Source organism: Cyprinus carpio, chromosome B14 (genome assembly GCF_018340385.1).
Source record: "Cyprinus carpio isolate SPL01 chromosome B14, ASM1834038v1, whole genome shotgun sequence".
In the NCBI taxonomy this organism is placed as follows: Eukaryota; Metazoa; Chordata; class Actinopteri; order Cypriniformes; family Cyprinidae; genus Cyprinus; species Cyprinus carpio.
The window spans coordinates 24,285,277-24,307,776 of record NC_056610.1 but is presented as its reverse complement, the minus strand read 5'-3'; the positions used below and the strand labels follow the sequence as shown (position 1 = coordinate 24,307,776).

The 22,500-nt window shown below is 40.5% G+C and overlaps 1 protein-coding gene across 1 annotated transcript in view; it reads right to left on the bottom strand.

Moving 5' to 3' along the window:
* Window positions 1-16,426, bottom strand: part of LOC109088582 (limbin-like) — a 26,074-nt gene extending 9,648 nt beyond the window's left edge. The window contains exons 1-12 of the mRNA XM_042738691.1: window positions 15,714-16,426; window positions 15,483-15,604; window positions 15,339-15,389; window positions 13,811-13,994; window positions 13,196-13,311; window positions 12,972-13,037; window positions 12,660-12,794; window positions 12,417-12,556; window positions 11,688-12,015; window positions 10,221-10,460; window positions 9,719-9,888; window positions 3,934-4,078 (exon numbers count right to left, since the gene is read on the bottom strand). Of these exons, the coding sequence (XP_042594625.1) occupies window positions 3,934-4,078; window positions 9,719-9,888; window positions 10,221-10,460; window positions 11,688-12,015; window positions 12,417-12,556; window positions 12,660-12,794; window positions 12,972-13,037; window positions 13,196-13,311; window positions 13,811-13,994; window positions 15,339-15,389; window positions 15,483-15,604; window positions 15,714-15,798 (1,782 nt within the window). The 5' untranslated portion in view covers window positions 15,799-16,426. The remainder of the gene's footprint in view (window positions 1-3,933; window positions 4,079-9,718; window positions 9,889-10,220; window positions 10,461-11,687; window positions 12,016-12,416; window positions 12,557-12,659; window positions 12,795-12,971; window positions 13,038-13,195; window positions 13,312-13,810; window positions 13,995-15,338; window positions 15,390-15,482; window positions 15,605-15,713) is intronic.
* Between the last annotated feature and the right edge of the window lie 6,074 nt (window positions 16,427-22,500).

Genomic DNA, 22,500 nt, shown 5'->3' with positions numbered 1-22,500 from the left:
TGATTTTGATCAAGTAAAGGTCAGAATAACTGCAGTAATATCTCCAGATGAACTCTTACTGGACTGAAGCAGCTCAGCTTTACTTGATTCTCCATCAATCATGTTTTAGAGTCTCAAATCTGATCATCAGGATCTTTTGAGGAGCGTTTGTTTCCAAGTCACTATTATTGTCACATCACCACAGCACATGTGCCTTAGTGAGTGAAATTCTTGGGAGCGTGCTCCAGAAATTGCAGAAACAATTTGCATATAACCATACAGACTTCAACAGACGACAATGCCAGTACACAGAGTGTACTATTAGACATACATACAGTTAGCACTACACATTATCCACTATACACAGTATGTACACATTCTGCACTATGTAGACATATACACACATAAAAGTATGCTAAGGTACAACAGATTATACATGAACTGGATACACAAAATGTCATGGATGTGCATTGGATGGTATCCAGTGGTAGCAGGTAGATTATTGTATGAAATGCATCAGAGGCAGCAGAGAGAGCAGTCTGTGGGACGGATGGCTGGAGTCACTGATGATCCTCCGAGCTTTCCTTATACACCGCCTGGTGTAGATGTCCTGAAGCTCACCTCCAACAATGTGGCGGGCAGTTCGCACGACCCTTTCCAGAGCTTTGCGGTTCCAGCGGTGCTGTTTCCAAACCAGGCAGTGATGCAGCCCGTCAGGATGCTCTCTATAGTGCAGGTGTAGAATGATCTGAGGATGCTGGGGCTCATTCTGAACTTCCTCAGCCGTCTCAGGAAGAAGAGGCGTTGATGTGCCTTCTTCACCACTGCATCAGTGTGTGTAGACCAGGTGAGATCCTCACTGATGTTAACACCGAGGAACTTGAAGCTGTTTACCCGCTCCACAGGTGTCTTGTCGATGGTGATGGGTGTGTGTTCTCTGCTCTGTCTCCTGAAATCCACCACCAGCTCCTTGGTCTTGTCGATGTTGAGTGAGAGGTGGTTCTCCTGACACCATTTAGTCAGGGTGCTCACCTTCCCGTTTCAGTTTCTGCCTATAAGCAGGCAGCAGCAGAATGGAAGAGTGATCCGATTTGCCGAAAGGTGGGCGTGGGAGAGATTTGTAGGCGTCCCGGAAAGGAGAGTAGCAGTGGTCCAGTGCACGATCACCACGCGCGTGTTGATGGTGATGTGTTGAAAATATTTTGGAGCTATTGTTCTGAAGTTGGCTTTGTTAAAGTCCCCCATAACAATAAACGCTGCATCTGGGTACGCGGTTTCCTGCTCACTTATATTCCCATACAGTTCCTTGAGTGCCTGGTCTGTGTTGGCTTGAGGGGGAATGTAAACAGCGGTGATTATGACCGCGGTGAATTCCCTCGGTAGCCAGAATGGTCGACAGAAGCATATGAAACAGATCAGGGGAGCAGAAGGATTTAATAGAGTGTAGGTTCCTTTCATCACACCACGAGTTGTTGATAAAGAAACAAACGCCCCCACCTCTGCTTTTCCCTGTGAGCTCTTTCGTTCTGTCCGAGCGGTGCACGGAGAACCCCGTAAGCTCGATGGCTGAGTCTGGAACCACTGCAGACATCCAGGTTTCTGTGAGGCAAATAATGCAGCAGTCCCTTGTTTCTCGATGGTATGAGATACGTGCAGCAGTTCACAGAGTTTGTTGTCCAGTGACTGAACTTTAGCCAGCAAAATGGTTAGGAGAGGAGGTTGGAGTGGACGACATCTGAGTCTGACAAGGACGCTGGCTCTCTTCCAGCGGCGATACCTTGGTTGCGACCGTTTGGCCCAGACAAGGGGCTCTGATGCGGTGTCTGTAAACAAAGCGCCGGCGTTCAAGAACTCAAAGTCCGGATTGCGTTGTGAGACATAGGAACCTATGTTTAAAAGCCTGTGTCTGTCGTAGACAGTTATACAAACAACATCCAACACGTAGGACTAGTGTTGTCAAAAGACCCGGTACTTCGGTACCAAGTCGGTACTAAAAAAATGAAAACATTACGGTACCAGGTTTTTTTAAGTACCGGTGGTACCGAGTGTCCGGTCAACCCGGTTCTTGATGCGCTATTCGAAAGGTGTGTAGATGCGATCTCTTCAGAAAAGCACTGAGACATGACTACATCAAAGGAGGAATTAAGGAAAGGAGTGATTATTTGATTACAGCCGTTACTGAGGAAACCTCTCTCGCGCGCTACAAGCGCCTCCTGCTGGCAGAAAAGGAATTTGCATATATATGCCGTTTAAAAAAAAAAAAAAAAAAAAAATTAGATGTTATTCTTTGCTGAATAACTCTAAAATGTTTTCAAAAGCCCTTTAAAATTAAATATTTACACAGTTTGAATTAAAGTATAGTCAAATTTTTTAATGAGCTTTGGTACCGAGAACGGTGGATTTTCACTGGTATCAGCAGAGCTGGGTAGTAACGGATTACATGTAATCTGGATTACGTAATCAGATTCCAAATCTCAAGTACTTGTAATTAGAGTAAACTACTTTTTAAAATACTCGTAATCAGACTACAGTTACTTTTTTATGGATTACATGATTACATATTATTTACACAATGGTAATAAGTTGTTCACAATTAATTGATTCTCCTAGGTTTCCTTTTTTAACGTTTATATTTTTCCTGCCGCTTATATACGTTCGTGATTCTACGAGTTTTTCCGGTGGAGAGGGGGAGGGGTGTCAGAATCGCGCTCAGAAGAAATCAGCAACAAGATAATGGAAAATAGCTGGTAAAGCAGCCTTTAATCACTGGATGTACAGACATCATTTAATTTTTAAAGAAAGTCACGGGAAAATGTCACTGTTGAGTTTAAGATCTGCCTACCACGGATTAATTTGCTGTCCACGGAAATCTTTGACCTAGTCATTGCTGGGAATTTCATGTTCTTTAATATATTTTTTGTAATGTTGATTTTTCTTCATTGTTACTACCTTATGCACTTCAAGGCCCCGTCCACACGGAGGCGCGTTTCGCTGTATATGCATACATTTTGTATCGTATAGTTGTTTCGTCCACACAGATCCGGCGTTTTGGGAGAGTGAAACCGATATTTTTTAATCTGGGTCCCAGAGTGGATAAATTCAAAAATGCCGCCTTTGCATTTTCATGTGGACCACAAATCCGTATATATTCTCTGAAATGATGAGGTCATCAGCCCACGTCTCGTCCCTAGTCAAACACTACTACGTCACGTAAGCGCAACAAAAACATGAACAAACACTGAACAATTGTCTTATTAATTAACATTAACACAAATTAATAAATGTATTGTTCTATGTTCGTTTGTATACCAAGCGCAAGGTTTATGCGCATAGTCCATGTCTTCTCCGTTCTTAATGTGTCTCTATGGCAGAATTACAGCGCCACATGCTGGTCTGGCATGTGTACTACATCGTTTTGTGTCTTTTCCTCATTGTTACTATGCACTTAAAATGTTTTGAGATGGATAGAAATGTCATTGCTGTGTGAATTTAGTCTTTTTCAGAATTCAAGTTTGCAATGTAGCTATTGTTTGATGTTTTTCATTAATACAGTATACACTTCTAGTGTTTTTTTTTTTTTTTTTATATTTGACCTAGCAGGGATATTGCTGTTAATTTCATGTTTTTCAATATTGTTTTTTGTAATGTTTGTAATGTTTTCTAAATTTACTTAATTCTAAGTAAATATGCTTTAAAATCATAAGATGTGATTTTGTTTTATTCAGTGTTACTAGCAAACACTAACAGCAAGGTACATTAGTGTTTGTATTTTGTAAGTATTAACTGTCCATACATTGCACTTGAAAAATAAGCTATTGTGGCTCTTGTTGGTGAATTAAATATATTTTTTGGAATATATATATATTTTTTTTATCTGTCAAAATAGCAAAGATTAGGCTAATAATACAGGTTTATACCTTAAAACAGCTAAAACACACACACACACACACTCACCTTCTCAGACAGCAACTGCCGTCTCTTCTTGATGATGTCACAGCGGATGGTGCTTCGCTCACGAGTCACACTTTCTTCTAAATTCTGTTTTACCCGCAGAATCTCCAAATGAACATCGGAACACTGTTGAGAGAAACCACACTCCCTATACACACACACACACACACACACACACACACACACACACACACACACACACACACACACACACAAAATACAGTAATATTGTGGATCACATTTAGTTCAGAATTTAACATTTTGTAGTACAGCACAGCTAACGTGTGATGAAGTATGTACCGTCGGACTCGTGAGACCCAATGCAACAGGGTGCTGCGCGTGACAACTCTTGATGGGCGAGTGCAGGTGTGGGTGGGATGGGGCAGAATAAAATGATTTGCGGGACCCCCGCAAAATATAAATATCTAAACATAAAATGTCTAAATCATAAATTGTTATTTATCTGTTGCACAAAAGCAGAAAGAACTAATATTAATGTTAAAGGGATACTACACCCAAAAATGAAAATTTTGTCATTAATCACGTACCCCCATGTCGTTCCAAACCCATAAAAGCTCAGTTCGTCTACGGAACACAATTTAAGATATTTTGGATGAAAACCTGAAGGCTTGTGGCTGTCCCATAGTCTGCTAAGTAAATAACAGTGTCAAGGTCCAGGAAAGGTATGAAAGACATCGTCAGAATACTCCATCTGCCATCAGACGTGCAATCTGGGTTATATGAAGCGACGGGAACACTTTTTGTAAGCGAAGAAAACAAAAATAACGGAGATTTTCATTTTGGCGTGGAGTATCTCTTTAAAGGGGTCATATGACGTTGCTGAAAGAATATTATTTTGTGTATTTGGTGTAATGCAATGTTTTTATGCAGTTTAAGGTTCAAAAAACACATTATTTTCCACATACTGTACATTACTGCTTCTCCTTTAGGTCCAGCCTTTCTGAAACGCGTAGATTTTTACAAAACTCATCGTTCTGAAAAGCGAGGTGTACGCTGATTGGCCAGCTATCCAGTGCATACTTCAAACATTTGATAGAAATGTTACGCCCCTTACTGATGTGTCTTGGCACGACAAGACAAAAACCAATAAAAAGCATTACAAACGAGGCAGTTGTTACATCCAGTGGGGACATAATTAATGATTATAATGACTTACACCACCTTTTTACACGTTGTGTTTCGTATCGCGCTGCATAAACATAAAACCATCTCTGCATTTGTGATCGGAGAAACGACAAACAACAAGCTCTAACAGTAACTCTACACTGCTCAAAACTCGCATTTGAATCATCAGTGGAAAATCCATGAAAACGTACCTACAGACTGTGAGTCAGAAGCGCCAGACTGTCCTCACAAAGGTGGAAATGCCCCACTTTATAGAAACAGATACCGGCATTGTAGGCTACTCTCACACGTTCAGGAAACAGTCCTTGTCCTCCTTAAAATGCACAGCACACATCTGAATATTTGGGTTGAACTGTTCTGGAACAGTGTTGTAAATACAACTGAACCACTGATTTCTAGTTGTGTCCTCTTTTGGAAGACCAAACAAAGTAGTTTCGCTTTCACAACGAAACACACAGCGACTCCATAACATGACACCAGCAGCAACAGAGAGAATAAAAGTGAAAGTGACATGACATACATCCAAGTATAGTGACCCATACTCAGAATTGGTGCTCTGCATTTAACCCATCCAAAGTGCACACACACAGCAGTGAACACACACACACCGTGAACACACACCCGGAGCAGTGGGTATCATTTATGTTCAGTGCCTTGCTCAAGGACACCTCAGTCGTGGTATTACCGGCCCGAGACTCGAACCCACAACCTTAGGGTTAGGAGTCAAACTCTCTAACCATTAGGCCACAACTTCCCCCAATAAAAGTTATGCCTTCTTTCCTTGCATGAACATTTGGGTGGCGTTATGCAAATCTTCCCACATTGTGACGTAGACGTGGGGGCGTGTTAGAATGAGCTGTTTTAGGTAGGAGGGGTTGACGACTTTTATAAAGAATATCTCTTTGGATTTGAGACTTTAGTTCTTGCAACTTTACAGATCTTCTTTATGCACCAAGAGCTTGTAACACTCCAAAGAGAAAGGAAAATTTTAAATTGCATCATATGACCCCTTTAAAAAGATTAACATGCGCAAGCATAGGCAGTTTCTATTTACAACACATTTAAAGCATTGTGCAAATGTAGCCAATCACAGGCATAGCTAGTGATTTCTGGTACACAATGGCCAATCGGAGGTGATTCCACTTACAGCAGTGATGAAATTTGCATGTTCACGAATCCTCTCATTTTAACACATGAAGTGTAGACATTGTGAAAGATTGTGTGTGATCATGAGGTTGTAGTGTGTGTGATGGTGTTGTTGTAGTGTGTGTGTGTGTGTGTGTGTGTGTGTGATGGTGTGGTATGTAGTGTGTGTGTGTGTGTGATGGTGTGGTATGTAGTGTGTGTGTGTGTGTGTGATGGTGTGGTATGTAGTGTGTGTGTGTGTGATGATGTGGTATGTAGTGTGTGTGTGTGATGGTGTGGTATGTAGTGTGTGTGATGGTGTGGTTGTAGTGTGTGTGATGGTGTGGTATGTAGTGTGTGTGATGGTGTGGTTGTAGTGTGTGTGATGGTGTGGTATGTAGTGTGTGTGGATGGTGTGGTATGTAGTGTGTGTGTGATGGTGTGGTATGTAGTGTGTGTGATGGTGTTGTGATGTTGTAGGTTTGTGATGGTGAGGTTGTTTGTGTGTGTGATGTTGTTGGTATGTAGTTGGTGTTGATGGCGAGGTATGTAGGTTGTGTGTGATTTTTTGGCGAGGTATGTAGGGTGTGTGATGGCGAGGTATGTAGGGTGTGTGATGGCGAGGTATGTAGGGTGTGTGATGGCGTGGTATGTAGTGTGTGTGATGGCGAGGTATGTAGTGTGTGTGATGGTGTGGTGTTTGTTTGTGTGTGTTTTGGTGTGGTTGTAGTTTGTGTGTTTTGGTGTGGTTTTTAGTGTGTGTTTGGTGTGGTGTGTGTTTGTAGTGTGTGTGATGGTGTTTTTTGTTTTGTGTGTGATGGTTTTGTTTATGTAGTGTGTTTTGTTTGAGTGGGGGGTTTTTTGTGTGTTTTTTTTGGTGGGTTGTTGTGTGTTGTTTTTTTTTTTTTGTTTTTGGTTTTTGGGTTTTTGTTTTGTTTTTTTGTTGTTGTTTGTTTTTGTTTTTGTTGTTTTTTTGTTTTTTGTTTGAGGCCCGTTTTTTTTTTTTTTGATTTTTTTTTTGTAGGGTGTTTGTTTTTGTTTTTTTTGTTTGTGTTTGGTTGGTATGTTGTGTGTTATGTGTTTCCCAGTTTTTTTTTTTTGTTTGTTTTGTTTTGGGTGTGTGTGTTTGGCGAGGTTTGTTTGTGTGTGTTTTTTTTGGTTTTTGTTTGAGTTGTGTTTTTTGTTTTTGTTGGTGTTTTGTGTGTTTTTTTTTTTTGTTTGTGTTTGTAGTGTTTTTTTTTTTGGGGTGTTGTTGTTTTTGTTTTGTTGTTTTTGTAGTTTTGTTTTTTTGGTGTTTTTTTGTAGTGTTTTGTTTTGGTTTTTTTTGGTGTGTGTGGTGGTGTTTTGTTTTGTTTTTTTTTGTTTGTGTTTTTTTTTTTGGTGTGGTTTTTTTTGTTTTGTGTTTTTTTTTGGTGTGTATTTTGTAGTGTTTTGTTTTGTTTTTTGGTGTGTTTTTTTTTTGTTTTTTGTTTTTTTGTGTTTTTTTATTTGGTTTGTTTTGTGTGTGTTTTGGTTTTTGGTAGGTGTAGTGTTGTGTGATTGGGTGTTTTTTGTTTTTTTTTTTGATTTTGTTTGTTTTTTTTTGTGTATTTGGTTGTGTTTTTTGTGTGTTGTTTTTGTGTGTGTGTTGGTGTGTGTTGTGTGATTTTTTTTTGATGTTTGTTTGTGTGTTGTTTTGGTGTGTTTGTAGTTGTGTTGTTTTTTGTTGGGTGTGTTTTTTTGATGGTGTGGTATGTTGGTTTTGTGTTTTGGTGTTTTGTATGTTTGTGGGTTGTGTGTTTGTGTGTTTTTTTGGAGTTTTTTTTTTTTGTGTTTTTGTTGTTTGTGGTTGTTGTTTGTTGTTTTGTGTTTTGTGGTTTTGTTGTTTGTTTTGTTGTTTGGTTTGTTGTTTTTTGTTGTGGTATTGTGTTTATTTTTTTTTTTTTTTTTTGTTTTGGTTTGTGTTTTTTGTTTGTGTTTTTTTTTTGGGGTGTGTTTATGTTTTGTGTGTTTTTGTTTTTGTAGTGTGTGTTTTGTTGGTGTTGTATTGTTTGTTGTGTGTTGGTGTGGTTTGTTTTTTTTTTTGTTTTGTGGTTGTTTTGTGTGTGATGGGTGTGGTTTGTAGGTTTGTTTGGTGTGGTTTTAGTGTTGTGTGATGGTGTGTTGTTTGTGTGATTGGTGTTTTATTTGTAGTGTGTGTGTTTTGGGTGGATGTTTTGTGTGTTGTGGTGGTTTTGTGTGGTGTGGTGTGTGTGATTTTGTGGTATTGTTTGTGTGTGAATGGTGTGGTGTAGGTGTGATGGTGTGGTTTTTGTGTGTTTGTGTGATGTGTGTGTGGTATGTAGTGTGTGTGATGGTGTGGTATGTGGTGGTGTGTGATGTAGGGTGGATTGGTGTGTGATGGTGTGGTATGTAGGGTTGGATGGTGTGGTTTGTAGTGTGTGTGTGGTGTGTGTGGTATGTAGTGTGTTGATGGTGTGGTATGTAGTGTGTTGTTGTGTTTGGTGTTTTTTTGTGTGTATGGGTGTGTGGGGGTGGTGAGGTGTAGGGTGTGATGGTGTGATGTAGGGTGTGGTTTGTGGTATGGTGGGTGTGTATGGTGGTGGTTTGTGTGTGTCTTGTGTGGTATGGGGAGGGTGTAGGTGGTGAGGTGTAGTGTGTGATGGTGGGTATGTAGTGTGTGTGATGGGTGGGTATTGGTGTGTGATGGTGTGGTATGTAGTGTGTGATGGTGTGGTATGTAGGGTGGTGGTGGTGGTGTGATGTAGGGGTGTGTGATGGTGGGTATGTAGTGTGTGTGTGGTGGCAGGTATGTAGGGTGTGTGATGGTGTGGTATGTAGGGTGTGTGTATGTAGGGTGTGTGATGGTGTGTGATGGTGTGGAGGTATGTGTGTTGTGATGGTGGGTATGTAGTGTGTGTGTGATGTGGTGTGGTATGGTGGTGTGTGATGGTGGGTTTGTATTACGTGTGTGTGATGGGTGGTATGTAGGTGTGTGATGGTGTGTGATGGGGTGTGTGATGGGTGATGTGTGATGGTGTGGTGTTGTGTGTGTGATGGTGTGGTGAATGGGTGTTGTGGGGTATGGGGTGTTGATGGTATGTAGGGTGTGTGGTGGTGCGGTATGTAGGGTGTGTGTGTGGTGTGGTATGTAGTGTGTGATGGTGTGGTATGTAGTGTGTGATGGTGTGTGTGTGGGTTGTTTTGTGTGTGATGGTGTGGTATGTAGTGGTGTGGTGTGTGATGGTGTCGTGTATGTGTGGGTGTGTGATGGTGTGGTATGTAGTGTGTGATGGTGTGGTATGTAGTGTGTGTGATGGTGTGGTATGTAGTGTGTGTGATGGTGTGGTATGTAGGGTGTGTGATGGTGGTGGTGGTATGTGTGTGTGTGTGATGGTGTGGTATGTAGTGTGTGTGATGGTGTGGTATGTAGTGTGTGATGGTGTGGTATGTAGTGTGTGTGATGGTGTGGTATGTAGCGTGTGATGGTGAGGTTTGTTTTTTGTGTGTAATTTTGTTTTTTGTTTTGTGGATGTACCCGTGTGTTTGTGCATCTCTGATGCGTCGAGCGCTGCTGCTGAATGCCTCAGTAGTCACGGCCTGAAGACTCTGGAAACTCTGCAGCAGGAAGCGGCGCTGCACGTGTCGCTCGGCCAGCAGTGCTCTCTGATTGGCCAGAAGTACATCAAGCACCTCCTCCAGAGCGTCCTGGGGCAGAGCCACAGCACACATTTATGACATTCCCAGAATGTTAGAAATTACATGGTTTCTGACTTGACTTAGACACTGTTGAACTTATATGTATTTATTAAATGCAAATTCTCATAAAAACAGATGCATGGAAATCAAAGTCAGGTCTCTTGTTCAACTTAACAACAGAAGAGAGAATGATTTAGTGCTTGGAAAACACTGCAGCACCAGCGCATTTCCAGTTCACCCAGCAGCCTGACTATGAGCTCACGCCACCCATACAGCAAACAAGCTTCAACTTAGAAACACCAGAGCAGTCGGTACAGATGTCAGACTGATGGTCAGCCCACCTGACGGCTGTAGTACTGCAACAAGAGTTTGTCTGCGGTGCTTTTCTCCAGCTCTCCGGTCCGAGCGGCCTCCTCCAGCTCCTCACCGAAGATCTTGTGCAGCTCAAAGCGCCGCCTCAGCGCCTGCTGCCTGTGTGCCTGCGCAGATGCGTGTTCATGCCTGACTAGGAGCCGCTTCTGCAGACGCTTCAGCTCTTCCTTATGCAGCTTCTCCAGTAGAGAACGAGCCTCCAGCACGTCCTGTTAACATACCACATATCACACATCATGTTCTTACTTAGAATTTCTGTCTTGATTTTCAGTACAAATATCAAAACATTCTTAAAGAGGTCATATGATGATGTTAAAATTAACATTATTTTGTGTATTTGGTGTAATACAATGTGTTTAGGCAGTTTAAGGTTCAAAAAATTATTTTCCACACACCGTACATTATTATTGCTCGTCTCTGTCCCACCTTTCTGAAACACGTCGATTTTTATGAAGCACATTGTTCTGAAAAGCGCTGTGTGCACTGATTGGCCAGCTATCCAGTGTGTTGTGATTGGCCGAATACCTCAAGCTTGTGACTGAAATGTTACACCCCTTACCATATTTGGAAACACACAGCGTCTCCACAACAATACTACAGCGAGAATAAAAGTTACACCTTCTTTCCTTGTGTAAACATTTGGGCGGTGTTATGCAAATCTTTCCACACAGTGACGTAGACATGTTTAAACGAGGTGTTTTAGGAGGGTGTGCACAGTCTTAACTTTCATAAAGAATATCTCTTTCCGTTTGAGGCTTTATTTAGTCTTTGGAACTTTACGCATCTTATATGTGACCCTGGACCACAAAGCCAGTCATAAGGGTCTGAGATGTATACATCATCTGAAAGCTGAATAAATACGCTTTCCATTGATGTATGGTTTGTTAGGACAATATTTGGTCTACAACTATATTGAGAAAATGGCCTTTAAAAATGTCCAAATAAAGTTCTTAGCAATGAATATTACTGATCAAAAATCAAGTTTTAATATATTTACGGTAGGAAAATTTACAAAATCTTTTAATGGAACATGATATTTACTTAATATCCTAATGATTTTTGTCATAAAAGAGAAATGTATAATTGTGACCCATACAATGTATTGTTGTCTATTGCTACAAATATACCTGTGCTACTGATGACTGCTTCTGTGCTGCAGGGACACATATGCGCACAAACAGCTTGTAACTTGCATCATATGACCCCTTTTAATCAAGATATATTTACTGGAGAACTAAAACAACATATGATAAAAAGTTTTGTTTTCTGGAAAAAAAGAATAAAAATTAAGTGGTTTTATGCTTTAAAAAACTTCTGCCAAAGGGGCCAGAAAAATAAACTTGATTCAATAGGACACAGATATTTGTTCTCGTTTTAACCATAAAGTCAATTCAGATACATTTTTGGGAAAACATGATTGTTCAGAAGAGCATCACCTGCGGTAGCGGCGCGTGCTGGAACAGTCGTTCTGCGTGTGCCGTTTCGCTCATGTGTTTGTGCTGCTGTGTTTCCATCTCCTCCTGCGTCTCCAGGTTACACTGAGCGGCGAGCGCTGCCATCCGCGCCATATGCTCCTCCTGGACTTTCCCTTCCATGCCCACGATCTGCCCATTAATGACCCCCAAAACACGCCTCTCGCCCGGATCACTCAGATGCCCCGCCGCCCGAACACCCGCCAGCAACACAGACAGCAGCCCCTTAAACATCTGTACCCGCACTCGCTCCACCCACACCGCCGCACGCAACACACTCGACACCTGCAGACTGACAGAGAGACACCTTTATACTCTCACACACACACACACACACACATACTCTCGCACTCACACTCTCACAGTCTCAATCTCTCACACTTGCATTTGTGGTTTATGGGGACTCTCCATAGTCGTAATGGTTTTTATTCTGTACAAACTGTATATTCTATCACCCTACACCAACCCTACACCTAAGCCTACCCCTTACAGGAAACTTTGTGCATTTTTACTTTCTCAAAAAAACTCATTCTGTATGGTTTATAAGCTTTGTTATCCATGGTGACCTCAATTTAGATCCCCACCGTGATACGAGTCCCCTTGAGTCTGTGTGTATTCAGGTTTAAGTCCCCACCAGGATACATAAACCTGTACACACACACACACACCACAGCCACACACACACTCACTCACCTGTCAAGCACTTGAATCATGTTTTGTGGATCTTCCAACATCACAATATCCACAAACTTATCCTCAAATGCTGCCTCCTCATTGGCTGCAGCAGTGATGTCACACTCATATGGCCCCGCCTCTTCGTTGATGCTGCGTCTCTAGAAATGAACAAACAGCAGAATCATTCCCAGATGCACTTCATCCATGCATGCGCTGATGGGGCCAACTACACACTCAGCGCTGTGACTGGATTGAACTGACCGTGTGTGGAGCGCAGCTCTGCAGTCGTCTGCGCCGCAGGTACTTCACACTGACCACACCCAGAGACGCCAACAGGAGCGTCAGGAGAAATGAGACCATGAATCCCACGAGGAGAAGAGAGCGATCCGCACCAGCCTGCCCCACACACACACAGATTAAACACACACACACACACACACACACACACACACACACACACACACAGATCACAAACACACACCAGCAACAGCAGCTGGTTACATGGGAGTGTGGGCCTGTGTGTGTGTGTTTGTGAGAGAGAGAGAGAGAGAGAGAGAGAAAGTGTTTGTGTACCTGTTCAGTTGTGTTTATCCTCACAGTGAAATTGGCAATCACTGGACCAAACAGATGAATATCATTCTGAAATAAAATTTATCAAATTCATCATATTATTTTCCATAAACAAAACAACAATGACAGGATCATCAAGGTCCAAGTTATCACACACACACACACACATCCCAGCATGCACAGCGAGTAACAGACAGACAGATACACACAGGAGTGGATGTGGATACCTGAGTGGCGTTGGAGAAGGTCAGAAACGCTGGGAGATTGAGAATCTCTGTTGAGAGTTCAGAGTCTCTGTTTCCTTTCACACTCATCCTGTACGAAACCACATACTGAGAGCCAGCTACACACACACACACACACACACACACACAGTGAGTATATGTTTGTTTTCTACATTGTGTGTGTGTGTCTGTGTTTTCTCAGCTATGATTTGGTCTATGACATATCTATGGCTATATTATAAGTCTATGATGTGCTTATGTACATAGTAAGATAAATGTGTGTGTGCACTGTAAAAAATATGTATGATTGCAATTTAAGTCTACACTGCTAAAAAAAGTTACATTAAAATACTGTTGAATTTACCATTTTCTGGAAGCAAATAAAATATTTACTGAAAATAAACAGTGGTTTTGTTACAATGCATGTTGTTGAATGAATGTTTATTGTGTTATTTTAGTATTGTGTGTGTTATGATGGTGTTTGACACAAAAAAAAGTCGTTTGGAGTTTAACGTTTGTTTTTGTTTTTTTAATTACTGTTTTAAAGTGTAAATTTACAGGCTGATCTGTAAGTATATAAACAGATTCTAGTGTATTTTTTCAGAGTGATGTTTGTACCGTGCAGTGAGTCGGCGCTGAAGGTCTGGAAACCTCTCTCCTGGACGCTGCCATTGGTCTGCAGCAGAGTGACCCCAGACACAGAGTCACGGATGCAGAGCTGCGAAAGGTCACGACCCTCCTGCGGGTTACTGACCTCGAGACGCACCTGCACCTGCGCAGACACACTGCCCGCCGAGTCCACCTGCAGCACACACATTTACACACTCAAATACATCCACCAGCACACACACACACACACACACACACACACCAGCACACACACACACACACACACACACACTCATATACAGTGCTGTGAAAAAGATTGTGCCCCCGTCCTGTTTTTAATTTTTTGCATATTTGTCAGACTTGAATGATTCAGATCAAACAAATTGTAATGTTACACAAAGTATATTATTAAAATTTGTTTGATGATCTGAATCTTTTAAGGGGTCATATGATGTTGCTAAAAAGAACATTATTTTGTGCATTTGGTGTAATGAAATGTATTTATGCAGTTTACGTTAAAAAAAAAAAAACATTATTTTCCACATACTGTACATTATTGTTTCTCCTCTATGCCCCGCCTTCTGAAACACATTGATTTTTTACAAAGCTCATCTCTTTGAAAAGCGAGGTGTGCTCAGTGATTGACCAGCTATCCAGTGCGTTGTGATTGGCTGAATGCCTCAAGCGTGTGACGGAAATGTTACACAAAAGATGAGAGCCCTCTCCTGTACTCCTTATTCACACATGACTGCGTTCCTGCGTTCCTCCAACACCATAATCAAATTTGCAGATGACACCACGGTGGTAGGTCTGATCAAAGATGACGATGAGTCAGCCTACAGGGATGAGGTGCAGCACCTGGCTGTGTGGTGTGCCACCAACAATCTGGAACTAAACACCCAGAAGACAAAGGAGATCATTGTGGACTTCAGGCGGACTAGGAGTCATGCACACACACCCATCTACATCAACGGAGCTGTAGTGGAGCGTGTGTCGAGCTTCAAGTTCCTTGGCATCCACATCTCTGATGATCTCACCTGGTCCCATAACACCTCCACCCTGGTCAGAAAGGCACAGCAGCGCCTTTACTTCTTACGGAGCCTTAAGAAAGTTCACCTGAATCCCAGGATCCTTGTGGAATTCTACTGCTGTACCATTGAGAGCATACTCACAAACTGCATCTCAGTGTGGTACAGCAATTGCATCTGACTGCAAAGCACTCCAGCGAGTGGTGAAAACTGCTCAACAGATCACCGGCACCCAGTTAACTTCCATTGAGAACATCTATCACAAGCGCTGCCTGGGCAGGGCAAGAAACATCATAAAGGATGCCTCACACCCTAACCATGGACTTTTCACATTTGTTTTTGGTCATTGTTTGTCTGAAAATCAATACTGTGTAATTTTTATTTAGAGATTGTACAGCGCATTGATCAATGTTAAGTTGTTTTAATTGTGGTTTATAAATAAATAAACAACAAACACTCATTTACACACACACACACACAGCAGTCTATGAACACAGGGACAATCACACCTGAGCGCACTTGTGGAAGGAGACTCCAAACGCTGAAGGCTTCGTCTCGCTCTGAATGAAACACACATCAGATCAGCAGCCAGATCAAAAACACAACAGAAATATGACAGCTGAATGATTGACAGATATCAGGGCAAATCTTACCCGCTGTGAAGCATGCCTGGCGCTTCTCTGCCCCGCCCACTGACCAAATAAGGTGTATGGGGCGTGGCCTGAGATGACGTCCTTTGGGTATTGCTGTGAAGAACTGATACCGCGCCTCATCTCTGAGAAAGAAAAAAAACTATAAAATCTACTGTCTGTTCTTTATTTCCCCCCCCCCCCAAAACAACAGATATTTACTTTGAGATTTAATAAGAACATGAAATTAGAAACCTTTTCTGCGCTGATGATCAATGGATAATGCTGCATTAATGACAAGAGCTCGCGCGACCAACAGCAGCGCGCTCCATACAAACATCTCCACACGCAGCACGTGCGATCACAAGCCCATGCATTTAACGTGAGCAGATTAAACGATCCCACCGCGACGATTAATAAAGGAACGTCCTGAACGACTCATTAAGTTCACTCTGTTCTCGGTTTGTCACCAGCAGCACTGCTCTTCAACACTGCAGACGTGTAAGTAAATATCTCAAGAGTGACCGGGAAGAAGAAATCGCGCATTTCGCCGTTTGTTTTTCCATTTCCGTTTTGCACAACTTTTCCAAAGATTGGAAACTGCGGGAAGCCCCGCCCTCACGCGCCTTCGATTGGCTCAATGAGCAACACTCCTCAGGCGATGCCACGCTTCGATTGGCTGCAAACTCTGCCAATCAAAAGTAACAGTACCGCGGACAGTAGGAGAATGTGTGGCGTTATTTTGTATCGCGCTCGTTAAAGCAGGCTTTAAGCTGGTCTGATAACCGCCATAAAACATCCAAAGAAGAGAAAGAAAGCAGGCTTTACGCGTTTGAGATGTGTTTTAGAGCCTCGCGGGACTCGGGAAGTGTGCGGATTGAGGCGCGGGGTCCGTTGCGAATCTCGCGCTGTATGTCGATCATTCCGTGGATAATCTGCCGAAGGAGTGAGAGACGGGGACCGGGGCGGGGCGGGGCGGGGCCAGGGGTCAGAATTTTAATTGGTTTTTGTTTCATAGAAACTCGTATAGTATCAATATAATGCTCCATTTCCTTCCTAAAATAATAATAATAAAAAAAAGTTTTTTGCATGAGAACTTACATTTGTGAATATGAAATTTTGCATGTAAAAAATTAGGTTTATCATGTAAACCTGACTGTTCTTTCTTTTTTGCTGTTCTTCAGTAAACCAAATGTAGCAGGACTCGCACCCAGGGAATACCACACACCCTCAGGTGCTACTCAAGGAAACACAGGTTCAGTACTACTGAAAGACATGACTTACCAAAATAAAACACTTATTTTACACAGAAGTCATTGATCCTAAAACATTCTAAAGAATGGTCTCAACAGTTTACCAATTAAATACCCACAGTTACAAAAACACCGTAATAAAGCTCACCTTAACAGAATGGACAAGCCCCACAGCAAATCAGTGCATACAAATTCATAAAGCAAGTGACAAACCAAAAAGAAACTACAGCAAAAGAAACAAAATACACTCTCCCCTTCTGTTGAGCTTCAGTATCACAGCTCGTCAACATTCACCTGTGGATAAAAATGCACAGAACACTCAGAGTGACGGCCACACAGTCAGCTGCATGCACAGGACAACGAAAACTGTAGGATCAGACAGTATGAGCTTCAGAGGAACAACTGTGAACTGCGGTCTGATGAGATGTTGTTAGACTATATGTCAGTAAAACACACTCTCCTGTCCCATCAGCTGTTTTGCTCACGGTGCACACTTCAACAGTACGAGGACATGTGGTGCACGCTCTATATCACTTCATCATAAATAACCCGCTCAAGAAACTATGAGCATACATTCCTAGTTCTGTCGTCAGCTAAGTCATGAAATACCAAAAAGGCAAATAAAGCTGCAAACTGAGCATGTATACCCAGCATAAGAACGTCTCTCAAATGCATGTAAATTATATTCTGCAGTACGGGGTCACAATATAAGGCACAAGCTGAGATTTTATTTGTAATTTAATGCACAAAAAAATGTGAGCAGAGTGCACTAATACTAGAAAATATGTGAAAATGAAATCATTTAAATGCATAAAATAACTAATTTTATATTCTGGCATTTATGTCTGTTGACTTTTCACATTTTTATCACTATGCATGTCTCATCCATGAGTATGCAATGTTGGAGAGCAAGCATTTGGGAGTTTTGAGAAGCTGAATGAGCAATAAAGCTATAGTGAGCCCCTTTATTAAATTACCTGGAGGTGAGGAATAATACAAAAATTCCCATATTCACTCAGTATTACTTGATCTAATTCACAAATATCTCAATTACAGTTAAGTAGAAATGAATTGTACTCAGTTGTGTTTTAGGCACTAAAACAGTCCAGTACATTATAGTCAAACACATTTTTATATTGAAATAATGAAGATTTCTGTGCCACCCCAGACTAGTCACCCCTGTGAAAACATCCTGGCCTCGTCACTGCAGCTCTTTTACAGTTTGACCATCTCTTGAAAAGGGTATCGCCTTATACAAAACATACAAAAACACACAGGACACCGATTTCCACTACGGAGAGACTGGCCTCGACACTCCAGGTACTAGCTTGTGGGGCCAAGCAACAAAGTGTGTCTGAAACATTCAAGATTGGGCTGTGCACGTTTCGAACTGCCAAAACGAACTTCGTTTCGGCCTGATTTTGTTCGAAATGATTTCATTTCAGTTTGTTCTTCAATTTCATTTGAAGTATATGGGGGCCTTTATTCTGGTGCGCTGTGCTGCTGATAACAGCTATCACCGGTGATCGGTTCTGCACAGATTTTGCTCATCTCAAACAAGCCTAATGTTGTTGAGAAGTACGTCACAGCACAGACGCGTGACACCAGTGTCACTGATAACTTACACTTGTCATCTAAATAATACATCATCAGCAGAGCTGTAATTTTACCAAGTATTATACAGTAATAAGAATTAAAGATGAACACATTTATTTATAATGCAGTAATATAATAAGTCATATCTTAAGTATATTTTCATGTAGTCATGTATTTTATTTTACTTAAAGGGATAGTTCACCAAAATCAAGAACTTCATAATCAAGTAATCACTGAGTAATCATGTACTCATCTTCATGTCTTTCCAAACCTGTATGATTTTCTTTCTTCTGTGGAATATGAAAGTTATTCTGAGACTTTTCCTATTATGCAAGACTATTTCCATGCCCCTCAAAGATATGATTTGTGGCTTCCTTATGATAAGCACAATGGCTCATTTCACTGAATTTTACAAAAAATATTAACACTAGTCATATTTATAATACATATCACATATATCCATTTTTTGAACTACCACTCTGTCAGTTTAGTTGTTTATCAATTTATTTTCTGGTATCTTTTTTTCCCATTTGAATTTATGTTGACTCAGTATTTTGCTGTTTTCAGATGTCTTCACTTGAAGGCTGTTCGTACTCTGCTTGCTCATGGAATGAAGCTAAGAATGAAAAATCGACACTGCTTTAATGAATATTGTAGGAAGTGGTCTTATAGCTCTTAAAGCCATCATAACTCACTGAATCATAAGATTTGGATTGTGAGAAAACGAGATCAATGAAAAAATACTAAGAATTAAAAAAAGTACACTTTCATATCATCCAACTGTTCTGATGACTTAAAAAATACAAATAAGACACAATGTTTTTTAAATAGTTATTAAATATTCCAACATGAATAAAAATCACTACAAGAACATCACGTGATGTTTCAGATGAATGTTTCATCACTGAATAACAAATATATTATCTTTGCTTGGAGATGTTGGTTGTACCCCTCTGTGAGCGCTCTCTTCAATCAAAAGTACATCTTGATTTGATGGTCCTCCTTGTTTCCTATATTTGTGGGTTCTTCCTTAAAAGGGTCATATGATGTTGCTAAAAAGAACATTATTTTGTGTTTTTGGTGTAATTAAATGTGTTTCTGCGGTTTAAGGTTAAAAAAACACATTATTTTCCACATACTGTACATTATTGTTTCTCCTCTATGCCCCGCCTTCTGAAACACATCATTTTTTACAAAGCTCATCAAAAAGCGAGGTGTGCTCTGATTGGCCAGCTATCCAGTGCTTTGTGATTGGCCGAATATCTCAAGCGTGTGACGGAAATGTTACGCCCCTCACTGTGATGCCGTCTCCTGGCACGATGAGACAAAACCAATAAAACCCATTACAAACGAGGCATTTGTTGCATCTAGTGGAGACATAATTACTGATTATAATGACTTATACTGTGTTTTTATGTGTTGTGTTGTGTATCGCACCATGTAAACATAAAACCATGTCTGCATTTGTGATCGGAGAAGCAACAAACAACAAGCTCTACTCTACTCTGCTCAAAACAGCATGTGTGAGGGGACCACTGACATGGAGGCTTTATAATGGCATTGTAGAGATGATTACAGAGCCATCAATATGATGTCTTTCATGGGAAGTCCATGGTTATTAGATCAAGACAACGCCAGCTCTCATTCTGCATGTGCTACAACAGCATGGTTTCGTAGACACAGAGATCAGTCCAGACCTGTCTCCTATTGAACATGTATGACCAGTCATGAAAAGGACAGTCAGGCAATGATGACCACAGACTGATGAGCTTCTGAAGTCTTGTATAAAGCCAGATTGGGCAAATATTTTTGCAAAACTTGCAAAACTTTAACAATATCCTCTATTCACAATTAAACATTGTAATGAAAAGGAAAGTTGATGTGACACAGTTAAACGTGCCTCTGTCCCAATTTGCTTATTTTTACAGGTTACAGTTTATTTGGTCAGTGAAAACATTGAACATTTTTTCTTTGCACTTTTCCCAATCAAATAAAGATTAAATTGAATTAAGACTTTATTATAAGATCTTGATTTTATTGAATTTTACAAAATGTTTCCATATCACCGTATGCTGTGTATGCTCTTCTGTGTCATCCGCACCAGAAGGATGCGCTCTTTTCTTTCAAATCAAAGTTAAATACACGTGGAAACAGCGCATCCTTGTGGCGCGGATGACACAGAAGAGCATACACAGCATACGGTGATATGGAGAGACACAGAGGAGACTGTTGACAAAGGAATTGTTGAATAAAGTCTTTTTTTTTTCCTTCGCTTACAAAAAGTGTTCCTATCGCTTCATATAACACAGATTGCACAGATTTTTTAAGTGTGTGGCATTAAAAATGCATTACAGTTTTTCTCGATTGTTAACACACAATTCATTAAACATAATACACAAACCTGCCAAATACACACACTACTTCACTGCCTAGAGAACACTAGTGAGATCACTTCAAAACACTGTTACAGAAACCTCCTTTTCGGAAACAGGAATCCTTTAGCTAGTCAATGACTGTTACACCACATAATTAGAGGGGTGCAGATACAGTAAAATTCTGCAATAGATCAACACATGCATTGCAACACTGGACAATCCTGACAGAACCTCAACACCTTTCAAGACTATTTCTGCCTCTGAAGGACTTGTAGGGTCGTCTTGGGCTATTTCCCGATCAGAGTCCTATAACACAAAACAATAAAACAATAAATTAAATTAAAACAATAAATGCATATTGTGCTTTTTTGGTCGTCAGGCTCAACTTTAAAACATGTATGAAGCTCACTGATGGAGACACACAAGCAGTCATTAACTTGACTTAATAATTAAAAAAAAAAAATTTAAATAAAAAAAATATTTTTAAATAAAATAATTTTATTTATTTTAAGTTTAGTCATTGTATTTTCAAATTTGCACTTTCCACTTATTATAAAAGTAATTTCAGAGCAAACAACACAAAATGTAGCACATTCAGTCACCTGGTAATGTGGTAATGTTAGATCAGGAACACAATCAAGCTGTGATCCTGAGGACAAACAGAAATAGAAATTAATATTAATATTAAAAATAAAATAAAACACATGACAGGAATGACAGTGAACATCTGATTTAAATGTTAAATAAGCAGGATTTTCAGTAAACTTCAGTAGACTTTACTGTATGAATTCAGTATACACTGATTCTAATCAAAGTTAGAATCAGTGTAGTAGTGCTCTAATGTTTTCGAGTGATTTTAAATGCTTCACACAACTTTTCCCAGCACTTCGATGCTTTAAGTATCACCGAATTTTGAAAGTTATTTTTAATGTGACGATATTTGTTCATCCTTCATAGGTTTCCCCATGTATAAAACTAAAAGTTTCATAATGTAGGAAAGCAAACACTTATTTAAAAATAAAAAAATATATTAAATGACCACTAGTAGAAAAGTATATTATCATACCTGTAAGACGTCTGCTAAAGATCTGGGAATCATCTATGTGTACTCTGATAAAGGTCTCAGAAGCAGTTTTACATGCGTTCTAATAAATGTCTGATTGAAATCTGACAGGAAACATCTTAGAGACGTACTGCAGATGAACAAGCACTCTTAAAAACACATCTTGCACGTGTAAATGCAGACATTAGCTGTCTCAGAGATGTACGTGTGTGATTAGGATGAGTGCTTCACTGTCAGCTGCTGGAGACACCTTCTGCAGAACTTAATGGCACTGGTGCTGGTGTCCTCAAACGTTAGTCTGGAGACCTACAGTGGTCCTCGAAGTCAGAACAGTGTTAGAAGAATATTGTCTGTGGTATATTTTCACTGCAAAACAATAAGAAATGCCGCAAATATCATCACAAATTTTGAGAAAAGCAGCAACAAAATCAGTAATTTTAGGTCGCAAAAACTCAAAAAAAAAAAAAAAAAAAAGTTCCGTGAAATCCTGGAAGGACTGACTTAGGACTTAAAGACTGTTTATGTAAACCTTGAGTGAATTCGACAGTTGTGCAGCACGCATGATGTTAACAAATCACTCGTGAAATATCTTTGCAGAAAAGATGCATGAAACTACAACTACATCTTGTACAAACTCGTTTACACTTATTATATGTTCAGAAATAATATGAGGAAAATGCTCCTGGCGCTTTATTCTGAGGAGCGTCACGCGCGCGGTGTACGGAGCCCTGCACGTCACCTGTAGGAGAAAAAAT